General features: G+C 39.5%; 2 protein-coding genes across 6 annotated transcripts in view; one reads left to right on the forward strand and one right to left on the reverse strand.

The window, feature by feature from the left end:
* SLC24A2 (solute carrier family 24 member 2) overlaps positions 1–6,765 on the forward strand; it is a 112,544-nt gene extending 105,779 nt beyond the window's left edge. For all 5 annotated transcript variants that reach the window (XM_065661623.1, XM_065661622.1, XM_065661626.1 and 2 more), the window contains 3 exons: positions 3,990–4,079; positions 4,495–4,661; positions 6,298–6,765. In XM_065661623.1, coding sequence (XP_065517695.1) covers positions 3,990–4,079; positions 4,495–4,661; positions 6,298–6,547 — 507 coding nt within the window. In that variant the 3' untranslated portion in view covers positions 6,548–6,765. The remainder of the gene's footprint in view (positions 1–3,989; positions 4,080–4,494; positions 4,662–6,297) is intronic.
* An 801-nt stretch (positions 6,766–7,566) lies between these two features.
* ACER2 (alkaline ceramidase 2) overlaps positions 7,567–13,811 on the reverse strand; it is a 60,734-nt gene continuing 54,489 nt past the window's right edge. The window contains exon 6 of the mRNA XM_065664021.1: positions 7,567–8,518. Within this exon, the coding sequence (XP_065520093.1) occupies positions 8,437–8,518 (82 nt within the window). The 3' untranslated portion in view covers positions 7,567–8,436. The remainder of the gene's footprint in view (positions 8,519–13,811) is intronic.

The following is a 13,811-nucleotide window of genomic DNA, read 5'->3' on the forward strand; positions in this document are numbered from 1 at the left end:
AAGGTGGCCCAGTGGATCAGTGGCAGACATTGAGCATCACCTCTGTTATTATAGCCATGCTGCACTGTCCATCCCTTTATGTTACAGGCCATAAAAATGGCTATAGGGGCGGTAGTCCTACTGTCGCTGGACCCATTTGGGGCAGTTTGTTGTAACCCTGCAAATTTCCATTACCAACAAGGAGGAACAACTTACATGAACTCTTGTTGCCATACAGAGATGCACTGTTACCAAGGGGAAAAGGACAAGATGTTCCTGCACAGATCCAGTTACAGGAGCAGGTTCTGAGTAAACAGATTTAAGCACTGTCAAGTATAAAAGGAATATCAAAGCTTGAAATGCAGATGAATTTATGTGGGAGACAAACATTCATTCAGGTTAAAGGTAAAAGTAGATGATAATACTGGCTAACAATAAGACACTTTGCGAATTATTAAGCACTATTTTTTAGTATCAGGCTCTTAGAAGAAAAACCTTCATATTTGGAATATTCTTGCTACTTAAAGTCCTGTTTCAGACAGGCATGACATCAATACAGAAATGTACCAAGAGAAGTGTCCTTGAGATTACTGATAGACAGGAACAGTACCAATCTGACCAAACTAATGAGAAACTACAAAATTATTTCTCTTCTGTTAAAAGAGAATAGCATATGAACTAAATCAGCCATGGCTTTTTCTCATTTGTCGGTTACCATGACCACAACAGAGCCAACTGGTAATACACTGGGCTCTCTGTCTTTATAAAGCAACCATGACAACAAGAAAAGGTGAAGAGAGGGGTTGCTGTCTGCTGTCTCTGACTAATTCTTCCAGGAAAATGCTTGCAACTGACGTGTCTTTATATTTCCAAGAACTAGGGAGTTGCGGAGGTAAATCTTGAACAAATGCTGTCATTAGTTACAAAATAAGCGTGATTATTATTATATTATGAAAAAAAAAAATAAATCTAGCATCCAATAAAGAATCAGCACTCTGATTACTGCTTTTTAAAAGTTTCATCTATATGCAAATGTCCTGGGTTCCGCTGTAACAGTTGTTTTTCTCCTTCCTAGTAGCTGGTGCAGTGCTGTGTTTTGGCTTTAGTCTGGGAACAATGCTAGTAACACACCGGTGTTTTAGTTGTTGCTAAGTAACGCTTGCTCCGATCAAGGACTTTTCAGTCTCTTACGCTCCGCCAGTGAAGGAGGGGCACACGAAGCCGGGAGGGAGCAGAGACAGGACACCTGACCCAAACTAGCCAAAGGGGTATTCCACACCACAGCACGTCATGCCCAGTATATAAACTGGGGGGAGGTACCCAGAAGGCCAGATCGCTGCTGGATTCGGGCTGGGTATCAGTCGGCGGGTGGTGAGCAATTGTGTTGTGCATCACTTGTGTTTATTGTTTTCTTTTCCATTTCCCCCTTTTAGTTTTATATTCTCTCCCCTTGCTATTTCCCTTATCATTATTATTATTATTGGTGGTAGCAGTAGTAGTTTTGCATTGTACCTTAGTTACTGGACTGTTCTTATCTCATCCTGTGGGGTTTACATTCTTTCGATTCTCCTCCCCATCTTGCCGGGAGCAGGGGGGAAGAGGAGGGGGAGTGAGCTGCTGTGTGGTTCTGAGTTACCGGCTGGGCTTAAATCATGACAGCAAATTAGATAGCAGCACCTATGGAGCCCATTCTTGATTTCATCACCTGTAGTATGTACAAGCTTTAAATTCTGCCCTTCTTGAGTTAAATGTTCCACCTTTTAAAATAGGTAATTAGACTTCTAAGCCTTTTAAGTACTCTTAGTCTTGAACTGCTGCTCATCTGGTAAGTTTACTGAGAGAGGACTGGCTAAAACAGGTTAGGAATACACACGATGCAAAGTTAACTGAGTTGTCATTCTTAGCCATCCAAATTCTGTGAGTGTCTCACTCAGGCAAGGTCCTGTTATTTTGCAAGAACCATTTGGTATATATATTCACACTTTCAGACAGCTATTACTGCCCAGTACAGCTCTTGCTGCATTAATTTTGCATAAGCCAACATATGCTAATATCTTGAGTGCTGTATGGTGATTATTCAAATTGCATTGATAGGAGGTGCTCTGTGTAGATTTTGTGAGCAGTTGCAACAAACTTATAATTTCATCATCTCTTTCACTGCATGTGTTGCCAGAAAATCACAGCTTTTACAAAGAAGACAAAAAATGTTGAAAGTTGAGAGGGGTGGCTACTAAGAATGGTGAAAAAGAAGTGCTAGCTGTTTAGTTTAAAAAAAAAAAAAGAAAAGAAAGAAAATTAAAAAAGGAAAGAAAATGCTAGCTAGGTTCATTTATCCCTTCCAGACTCAATTCTACTCACCCTGGTGTCAGACCACCAAGAGCCAATTTGTGTTTTTCCAAATCGTGTTCCTTTTCAGACTAAGGTCTTCTCTTCCACAGTGCATATGAAGTTTTGATTTGAAAATGAAAAGTACATCTAAGTAGGTTTAAACATCAGAAGCTCATCATCAGATTTTCTGATTCGATAAGGATTTAGAACTCTGATTTGAAAAAATGACTGGTTGCTCTGTAAAGAGTTAAGAAGGATTTAAAAAGCAGGTCAACCAAAGTAGCCTGGGACATCTCTAGAAACAGTGCTTGTGACAGTAATGGAATTTATAGATGTAGAAAAGGAAAAGGATGTTTTCAGGTGCCACTGGGGATATTTGTGCCTATATTTAAAGATAATTAATTTAAGACACCTACTGGTATGATTTTCTTACTCCGACAAAAGTTTAATTTTTATTTGTATGTAAGGGAGTTTCGGAGCATTGTTAAATCTATTTCACATTTAATGTCCGTTCATGCGCATATTGAGTTGTGGAATTGTATAGGTCATGTTAGTCAGTGCTTATGAGCTCAGTTTTCAGGAGGGCATTTAGCATTAGGCAAAGCACCCACAGGGAGTGAGTAAGTGTTCTGTAGCACAGCTCACAGCTGTACCTGCTGCTAGAGCAGGTAGGGACCTTCTAAGTGTCCAGTCCTGTTGGTGAGTGTGCACAACTGCTATTGCTGACTTTTACCTTCTTCCCATTAGTAATGACCTCATTTCAGTCCATTTACATTAGCAGAGTCTACACAGTTTCAGTGAGCTGCAAACCAGCCTTGCTCTTTTCTGGTTCTGCAGACAGTGTCATTCCCGCATGACTAGCTCTGTAACAACCAGCCCAATTCACTGAGCACCTCTTACTCTTCAGGGACCCATGCTGATCAGTTCCTAAACATTAGGTTGTTCTCTATAAATGGCTATTGTGTCTGTTACGCTAAAAAAGATGGCTGTACAGCTCTCCAAACTCTAAAAAAAAAAAAAAAAAAAAAAGAGGGGTTTATCATTGCTTGAGCAAACTGAATCAGCAAAAGCAAAATAGTATTTTCTCTCCAAAAGTCATGTTTGGGGAAAGCCCTGCAGTCCCGTCTGCTGTCACAACACCTAGGAATGAACCCTAGGCTAGTGTGTCTGCTGGTGCTGCAGGGATATGTCTTGCAATAGAGAGAGGTACAGGCAAGGTGTGCTGCCCAAAAACTCTGAAGGGCCCTCTGTAGCAAAAAGTGGAAGTGAATTTAGTGAGGAATTAACAGGAAAAAGTAGTTCAGGATTGAGCAGCAGCTGGAACAAGTATTCAAACTGGTATAATTTACTTCCAAAAGCAGTCCTACTGGTTATTCATGAGAATTTGTAGTACTCTAGTAGAGGCACATCAGAACTTGTCTGGGGTAAGGATCTGTGTTCAGGTCAGTGCCCATAAGGACTGTGGTTTCATTCAAGACTGGTAGCATCCATTCGTAGTGCAAATTTCATTTTAAATACTGATTGGATTTAGACAGTGATTGCCTAGTACAGTACTGCAGTTGTGTTTCCTTCCTTTAGTAGTTAACTTGATCTCTTTTTGTTACATTCTGAGAAACAAATGAAAGTACAGCATGTCATCCTTCCACATAGGTGTTCACTGTCTCTCTTTGTTTCTGTTTCAGAAGTCAAGAAAATTTTTTCCTATCACATTTTTTGGCTCTATCAGCTGGATTGCATTTTTTTCTTACTTAATGGTCTGGTGGGCGCATCAGGTAAGGAGGTAACGCTGGTACAAAATACAAGCCCTGCATTGTGTTTTGCGCTGCGAGAGATCATTTAGAATCAGAGTCCATCATCTATTGCATGCTGAGTAGTGCTTTATTTTTGGAACTGCAACCATGGATGAAGTAAATTACTACTCAGAAAATGAAAAGAGGTTCAGAGAACTGTGGTTGTCTTGACCGTAGGACTCGATCATTCTGGTAACGTCAGAGCCATCAGCAACTGCTTGTCTGTACCTACTGGTTCTGTTTGACAGTCTTTCTCCTGAAACATGTAGAAATCTGTGAATATGAATAAATCTTCAATCTTGCCTGTATTATCCAGGTGATATTATTGTTATTATTATTATTACTATTATTGTTGTTGTTGTTATTACTATTTTCTGGGTTTGCTTAAACTCTTTAGGTTGGAGAAACCATTGGTATTAGTGAAGAAATCATGGGACTGACTATTCTAGCTGCTGGCACATCCATTCCTGACCTTATTACCAGTGTTATTGTCGCCCGTAAAGGTCTGGGGGACATGGCTGTATCCAGTTCTGTTGGAAGCAACATTTTTGACATCACAGTGGGGTAAGTCCTACAGCAAGAAAATTGTCTTTTGTTCTTAGCATGTTGCTGTGGTTTTGCCAAAGTGTTGCCTACAACAACTGATGACGAAAAGTGAAGCCATTGAAGCTGAAAATGGAAAATTATGCAAATATTAAATGGATGTTACTGTGCTAAGTTCTCAAAAGTTTATAGACATTTGCATGACATAATTGTTACAAATTTGTTGCCTATTCACTCTTTGATACACTGCTTCACAGCAGCTCTAGCATAATAATGTGTGGCATGTGGTTGGCATTCAGATTCTGTTTTGACTTTTTGAGACCGAGTTAGAGAAGGTCCAGAAATGCTGTGATCCATGCCTCAGTGTCTGAAAAACATGCAGGAAATATACAAACTCTGTCTTTATTCCCACATTTCCATCTTCAACACAGGAATAGAGGCACCAAGAATCATGTCCATACTCTCAGTTTCTCCATCTTTGATTTTTGTTTCCTATCACACATGCAGAAGAACAGGTCTAGTCATAGTCACAGTTTTGAGCAGCCTAGTCAGGTCATTACTTTTTGCTGCTGAAAATATATCAGCAACTGCACAGATACAGAAAGGGATCCTGAAGTTAGAGTGGATTGTAAATGGCTTTTTTACTGTCTGTTAGCTCATAGCAGTACCTTTGGACACAGCATTAAAAATGGGCCGCTTTTTTCTATTAATCCAGAAGCACCAGAACTACAAAATCTATAGGGGGCATTGCAAAGGGGTGCATAGGGTGCATTGCAAAACTTTTCTCTTTTGCCATGCCTTCTTAATTTTCTTAAAATCTGTAGTCTTCCTGCCAATGTAAATGTGCTTGTCCTGCACCCATCTGCTAGACCTGGTATATTTACAGCAGAAATGGCACAGTTGAGCTGTAGTCTCGTGTAGTTGGTATTGAAGCTGTAACAAATTATTCTCTCTTGAACTACTTATTCAACGGTTGAATGCTGTGAGCTTCTGACAGCCCTTTTCATGCTTCCTGAGCCTGCTAAGCTCTGATCCAGTGGCTTAAATATTTGTTTCAGCTTGACATCTTCCAGAGGGATGTTGCCTCATTCTGTGGCATCAGAGATAAGAAATGCAATGACAGCAAATGCAGAAATAGAAATTAAGCTGGAGTTCAGTTGAAGTTCACATTTTACGTAGATTTATACTGTAAATGTGGATCAAAGCTTTTATAGGACAAATCTGGGGGACAATGCCTTACAAAGTGACGGTTCTTTGTGGCACAAACATGTCTTTATGTGACCTACTGTCTTGTCACACAGACTCTTGGAAAGAGAATGTAACTAGTTCTTCCACAGATGGTCTGAAATCTAGAAACAAATGAAAGGGGTCTTCCTGCTCACAGACAGGATTCTGGGTGATTTGACAGCTAAAGGAAATAGAATTCACCAATGTAGCTGGTGGAAGAGCAGAGAGCCTAAATCCTGTGTATTCTCCTTGGGAACCATGAGCAAGCTAACAAATCAGATTTGTATACATATTAGAAGAGTTGAAACTCTTCCTGCCTCTCTTTCTGCAGGAAGCCTCTGGTGGTATTTTGAAGTGCCCCCAGAAGCTTTTTCATGACTTTTCCTGCACCTCTGCAATGTTTCACATTTATTTTTTTGTTTCTTAACAGCCTGCCTCTTCCATGGCTCCTGTATGCTGTCATTAACAGCTTTGCCCCGGTGACAGTCAGCAGCAACGGTCTGTTCTGTGCAATTGTCCTCCTTTTCATCATGCTGCTCTTTGTCATCCTCTCGATTGCTTTCTGCAAGTGGAGGATGAATAAGATCCTGGGTTTTCTCATGTTTGGGCTTTATTTTGTGTTCCTGATTGTCAGTGTCCTTCTGGAGGACAAAGTGATCCAGTGCCCTGTCTCCATCTAGTGAAAAATGATGTTTTGAGGAAGAAAAAAAAAAAAAAAAAAGAAAAAAGGAAAAAAAATCCCAAACAAACAAAAAAACAACTTAAAAAACCAGCCAAAACCAAAACAAAAAAAGAAACCAAACCCACAAACCAAAACCAAACCACCCTCCCCTCATACAAACCCACATATATTTATTTATATATATATATATATATACACACGCATATATATATATATATATATACATCAATATGAAGCAGCAAATGGAACTTTTGTGGAAACTTTTCCACAATGGAAAGTTTCTGTGAGAATAGCCCATGGACTCCTAAATTTCCTCTCACACAATTTTAAATGAAAGAAAGAATAGGATACAATGTGTGGATCCCAGAGCTGAAGAATGACTGCTGTTGGACAGTCCAATCACAAGTGAAAGACTGAGTCCAGCTGCGCTGAGGTTTTCTTTGCTGCAGAGCATCCTCACCACTCAGAACCGGAGATGCTGCTCATGCACGGAAACAGTGAAAGCTACAGCTTCTCCTATGCGTATGTACCTATCCACAGGATTCTCATTCTCTGTTTTAGTATACACAGATACACAGTGTGCTCAGTTCTCAAAGCTTTGATCTTGTAAGGGAATGTTAATACTAACTTTATGGAAACATCACCCCCACACACACCCTGGTGTGGGAGTTTTCTGATAATCTGTTGAAACTCCTGAGTGGAAAGCATACACCAAGCGCATGAGTAGGAGACAGCGGAGAGAAGCGTCTCTTCCTATAAGTGAATTTGTATGATGTGATTTCAGCAAGGACAGGGTATTTGTAAATAGTTTCATCCTCTGTATAGCGGGTCCGTAAAGGCAATTATCAGGATGTTAATGGTGGTTTATTACATCTTGCAAAACTCTTCATATTCCAGAAACTCTTGCTCTGGCACTGAAGGGGCCACACTGCCTGGGCCTGGCCATTTTGTGATTAGTGCTGTAATTTGTGCATTTTTTTAACTGCATTCAACGCAATGCAGTGGCAAAGACGAGAATGGGGATACTCTGTCTTTAATAGTTACGCAACATGCAGACACCATACAGCTACTGTGTGAACACAACATTTTTTGCAGCAATACAAGCAATAATATTCAGATGCTGTTATCATAATAAGTTTGCCTTTACATGCCAGAAGAAAAAGGTTAATTTGCTTACGCGTAGTACTTCATACAGAAAATAGAAGTAGTTGAAAAGTGACAGTCTAATTGCTGAAGTAGATATATATTTTATAAGCTTTCACTATTACTTGGAGTATAAGGACCTTCACAGCTACATATAGCTATTGTTGGAAGAGATTCCCAGCTGATGTACAAAGCTGGAGCAGTTCATATTTGCTCTTATAAGTCTTGAAACTAGGTAGGAGAAACTAACAATTTAAATATAGTGGAACTGCAGGAAACACACATAATTATTTTTCAGTATTGCTGAAAGTGTGAGTGTCTGAAGAAGCCAAGGAAGGAGTGAAAATACAGTATTATTTTACTGAAATCCTGAGAAAAGAAGGTCCCAACCTAGAACAAAAAAAAAAAAGTGAGAGAGAAAGCAACAAAGTGTTAATCTTTCCTGTAGTTTGGATGATTTTAAAAACAAAACAAAAAAAAAGGGGGGGGACAACAACATTGAAACTGGTGTTATGAAAATATTTGTGATAATCGTCATTTGTTTGTTCAAGTCATCTGTGCAGTTCAGAGTTCATGAAATTTCAGCACATTTCTGTGACCTGATTCAGCGTTGCTTTGTATTCATATTGTGCTCACAATGGCAATGCCATGCTCACAGCTGTGTAACAGAAGGCTCAGCACATTTTGTCTTGTCTGTTTTTCTGTGTTCCATGCTGTTTGCTTCTCACTCATCTCCTTTGTCATTTACTGTTTTCCTGTTATATGTGTTTGTATGTAACAGTATCTGGTTAGATGAGGACTTGACAGAAAACAGTGGTAGAGGGACCTAAAAAAATACATAATAAAATTACTAAATTGTTAATATCATGTGGTATCATGAAAAAAAATAAAAGAGTAATATAGCAAGAAAACTAGGAGTTACAAAGTCTGCTACTCATGTCTTAAATCCTGAGGTATCAAGACCTAGTCACATTCAGAATCAGTATTTGATCTTAACCATACGTTTGCAACATCTCTTGCTTCTTAGTGCTTGTTAGTGTGAGCTCTCTCATTGTGAGCAAAAATTTGGCTTTGTATTTGAGATCCTTCATTGCTCCAGAATCCACCTCTTAACATTTGTTTCTGGGGGTGTACACCATGGCGAAGTGTACATGGGGAAGACTGAGGGGAAGGTGTAAAAACCCACACCTCTCTGTGTGTGTATCTACAGTGCCCTCTACTGACTAGAACAGCAATCTTGCAAAAGCAGCTCTAACCCAAATTCTGACTTCAAATGGAACACGTGTCCCAAAAATACAAAGTTGACTCCACAGTATAATCTGTTCCAGAGGGGTCACCAAATGCTTTTATTTCAGATGACAGAGCTCAAAACAGGTGATCCTTTCCCAAGCGGGCAGAACAAGACAGAGCAAACTAAAAGAGCATGTTCAGGATCATGATAGTTCTGTGTATATGGGTTCTTATGATAAACTAAGATGTCCAGATTCGCTGGCCTGACATTTCAAATGAAGAAGGGCAAGAGTAGAGCTCTGTTCAGTACATTACTCTTTTTCTGTTGGGTTTTTGTTTAGTTAGTTGGGTTGGGTTTGGGGTTTTTGTTTGGTTTGTTGGTTGTTTTTTTTTTGGGGGGGGGGGGGTCGTTTGGTTTTTTGTTTGTTTTTTGGTTTGGGGGTTTGGGTTTTTTGGGGGGAGTGGGGTTTGGGTTGGTTTGGGGTTTTTTTATAACTTTATGGCTAGCAACACCAGGTTGGCAACACGGCAAGTAAGATAAAATGCAAAATCAGGTTAAACAGCCAACTCTGTGGCACCATAACACCTGCAGAGAGCCAGTTTTGGACATTGTTTTTGGAAGGGATTTCCAGTAACATTTGGGTAGGATTGTGGGTCAGATTGTAATTAAAGATTTGCTGCACTAACTTCGTTGGAATTAACAAAGAAAATAGCCCCAGCTGTACAAAATACCACTGCAGTTTGAAAAGTACTTGCAGTTTTCCACTAAAAAAGAAATGAAAAAAACCCTACCCTGACTTCTCTCTCCAGAAGCCACCATGGTCAAATCTGTAGGGTAAATGCTATAAAACTTGATCAAGAGAGTGATAAGAGGATGATCTCCTCAAGAACAGGGTTCTTATATAGACATGGCAAAATCTTTCAGCAAGGCTCAGTATAGTTTAGATTAACTACTTTACTGAAAGCTAGTGCTTGTAGTGCAGACAGGCTCTCTGAGTCTGTATGCCTCTGCTTATTCATTCCATTGATGTGGCTTTCTGCATAACCATGAAGCATAAAGCACGGTGTGTGACAATGCAGCTTACTTAGATGTCCTTTGGTGTTCGTAATGGCAATGAACCCACCTTGTAATTTCCTAATATGCTACTCTGAAGTAGTTTATGGTCATTGTCACTTATGATACTGTTGTGTGTGGATATGAAGGTCCACAGTGCAGTAGGTTAAATGTGATTAATCCAAGTACTGTATAAAATTAGTAGACGCTTAGAAATATTCTTAGTGTTTGGGTGTTTTTTAAGGGATTATTTCTCTGGTTGTCTCTCATTACATGTTTTACGAAAACGGGGATATACAGCATTTTTTAATTATTCTTCTTCCAGCAGTAATTCCTTAAGATAGCAACTTGTGGTCTTTAGAAATTATGTTTTGAATCAAATATGAATCTGTATCAGGTAGATTTATTTAATTTATAGCAAAGAAATAATCCCTTCTCCAACAACTGGCCCACTTAAATCCCGAAGATTTCTGCTACTGACTTGGGAAGATACAGATTTTTATTATAGGAGTCCATATTTCATAAATGCATTTGCGTAACAAACATAATTGTCCTGGGATCTATGAGCAAACAGAAAAATTGGATTCACTTGTATTCTTGGAAACCATTTTACCTCTTGTAAATAACAATGACACAACTACTGAGAAAGAGGCATAGTTAGTTCCTTTAAGTAGGCGATTCTTGTTTTCCTGCTTGTCCTGGGTTCAGCAGCAGCAGTCATTTTTCTCCTTCTTAGGAGCTAGTACAGTGCTGTGTTTTGATCTTTTGGCCTGGGAACAGTGCTGATAACGCCGATGTTTTCAGTTGCTGCTCGAATGTTTGGTCTGGCCAAGGACTTTCTGAGCCTCCTGCTCTGACAGGGAGGAGGGGAAGCTGGGAGGAAGCAGAGACAGGACACCTGACCCAAACTGACCAAGGAGGTATTCCATACCACAGCACGTCATGCCCAGGATGTAGTGGAGAGTGACCCAGAAGGGCTGGGGACTGCAGGGTTGGACGAGGTATTGGTCTGTGCTTGCCTGGGGGGAGTGGGGCGAGTTATTGGTCGGCTGGTGTTGAGGTGTTGTATTCTTTCCTCTTGTTATTTCCTTTATCATTATTATTATTGGTGGTAGCAGCAGTGATTTGTGTTATACCTTACTTACTAAACTGTTCTTATCTCAACCTGTGGGAGTTGCATTCTTTTCGATTCTCCTCTCCGTCCCTCCAGAAGCAGGGGGAGGGCAAGAAGGGGGGGAGTGAGTAAACGAGGTTTGTGGTTGGGTTTAAACCACGGCACTGCTATTCCTGGGAAGTTTAGTGCAATAACTTGCAGTTAGAAAAAGTGATTTTGAGATTAGCAAATGGGATAGCCTGCACTCGGCAGTGTGGAGAAGAGTCCTGCTCCAGCCCTACAACACTTCTGATTAATGTTAAAATGATTCTTCTTGGATCTGTTGCCATCAGTTACAACAATATCAGTATTGAGATATCTGTCTGTCATTTACATCAGGACTGGGAGAGTAATTTTTTCAGATTGAAGTTACCCAATTCAGTGCCCTCATCAGATACAGAGGTCATATATATGGATCACAGTGCTGTAGCCCAGACAAGTCATCCTGTGGATCTGTTGTTGCTAGTTGTCAGTGTGTAGCATCTCAGGACTTGTCTGCCTGGATGGGTGAGGATGATAGTTTGCATCTTCTCCTGCACATGCTCTTGCCTGGCTGGACGTAAGCCATGTGTTCTCCAAAAGCCACATAACCACATTAGCATGGCCCTGAGCCCATGCTCCCAGCCAGCCAGATAAGCCCCAGCCCCGAAGCCACTTGAAGCATGAGTAGGTGAGACGCACAACTGGCCACATCATTCCTACAGGAGCAATAAGTGGCCCAGGACCAGACTGAATAAGAAACAATATAATTCAAGATTGGTAAACAAGCTCTCATGTGGATTTATTATAAATTCACTGCTCATCAAACACAAAACTAATCCAAACAAATTTTTATGTGTTTGTAAAGATCTTGCACTTTACTGTGGGTTTTTTGTTTGGTTTTTTTTTAGTATTTATTTTATGTCACATAGTTGTCTTAAAGCAAAAAGAAGCCATAAAAAACCCAGAAGATTAATATGGGGTTTCTAAATAAGGGGATCATTAATTTAAAAAAAAAAAAATTAATTTCACATCTCTGTTAAGGTATAATGTAAATTAATGTCAAATAAATGTACAGTAAAGCAGGATCTGGTTTTGCCTTAGTGAAGCTGTGAGTAGGTTGGGAAATTTGCTCATACTCTTGAGCTTCCTTGTGGGACTGTACAAAATGCTGCACACTGCCTTTGCAGCCGGGGATCAATCCTTGTTCACCCTAGAAGAAGGAACATAATGCTTGCAGAGTCAGACCCAATGAAGCAATTAAATCATGCTGTTACTCTAATGCTTTCTCCCACTGAGATCACAGTAAAGGAAGCTACTCATATTTTAGTATGTTTGTAAGACATGAGTTACTTCTGTCATACCTGTTTTACAAAAGAGTTGAAGTTTTCAGGGTCAGGCTATCCAACAGAAATTAACCATTTCTTTCAATCCCTCATAAAAATTAAGTAATGCCAAAGGGGTTTTGCTTGCTTTTGTGTTCATTTCCATTATCAAGATTTCTGTTACACAGTTTTTATTTTGCAATCCTGATGCTGAGGAGTTGACTCACATGAACAGAAATTATTTCTGTCACTTAAGATGGCAAGATCAGGCCACTATATTATAATGTGAAAATAATAGTAGTGTGTTGTAACTGACAATCAGATGCTATTTTTATAAAAAGGCTTTTTTTAGCTTGCTCCAACTCGTAATTTTCATACTGTTTTATCTCCCAAGTTACTGTAAGAAAAATCTGAATAAGTCCACAATCCTACTCATTTCAAACTTGAAAAAGAAACATTGCCATGGAAGCCAGTCCATGCAATCCCCCGAAAATTACAGGGTTTTTTTTCCCATGTGTTTATGTGTGTGGATCATCATTCACTAAATGAAACTATTGTATCTCTGAATCAGTATATTCTCTGAATGTAAGTTTGTATATAGTACGAAAGTTACCTTTATTTGTACATAGGCTTTCAGAAATAATCCCTTCTGTCAAAGGTTTTCACTGTATCTACAGAATGTTTCTCTGTGGCGTGTATACTTTCCGACATTATGATACTGATACAGAACTCTCCATATAGATCGCTATGTAATTGAGTTGTTTAAGTGTAAGTAATAGTGATAAGAATAAATACTAATAAAAAGACTTAACAGTGTGTAATTTTGCTTCGTACCTTCTCTTTTAATTTTCTTGGACTTGCTATGGCTCTGAAAATAGTATTTTAACTACCTGCTCTGGCTTGAATGAGGATCTGCAGTGCTACTCTTCAGCGTAAGTGTTCAAGCAGCACTAACTGCCTCTTGCCATGTCACTGTGCTATGTGCTGTGCATACACAGAGTAAGGAAAATGCCTGTGTTCCAGTAATCTTTAAATTTAAACAGGGTTTTTAACCTGTAGCCCAATGTGAATCCACCAGACAACTTCCTGGAGCTGTGTATGTCTGGAGACCTGTGGTCCGGTTTGGGCCAAGTTCCCCTACATTTCTTTACTGATCCATTTGCTCACAGGTTGTTTTGAATGCCATTCTTTAGTTTGACACCTTCCCATTTAATCTTCAGGCTGCACAGTCTGTCATCCTTGCCAGCTATAGGGTGTTTGGCTTTTTCTTAGTCTGCCATTGGATGAATGATTTTTTTAAACAAAATAATGATCTTCAGTAAATAACAGCAAAACAAGATTAGTAATGTTAAAATTTTCCACTAATCACCTGAACTTT

This window comes from Lathamus discolor, chromosome Z, assembly GCF_037157495.1.
Source record: "Lathamus discolor isolate bLatDis1 chromosome Z, bLatDis1.hap1, whole genome shotgun sequence".
NCBI lineage: Eukaryota > Metazoa > Chordata > Aves > Psittaciformes > Psittacidae > Lathamus > Lathamus discolor.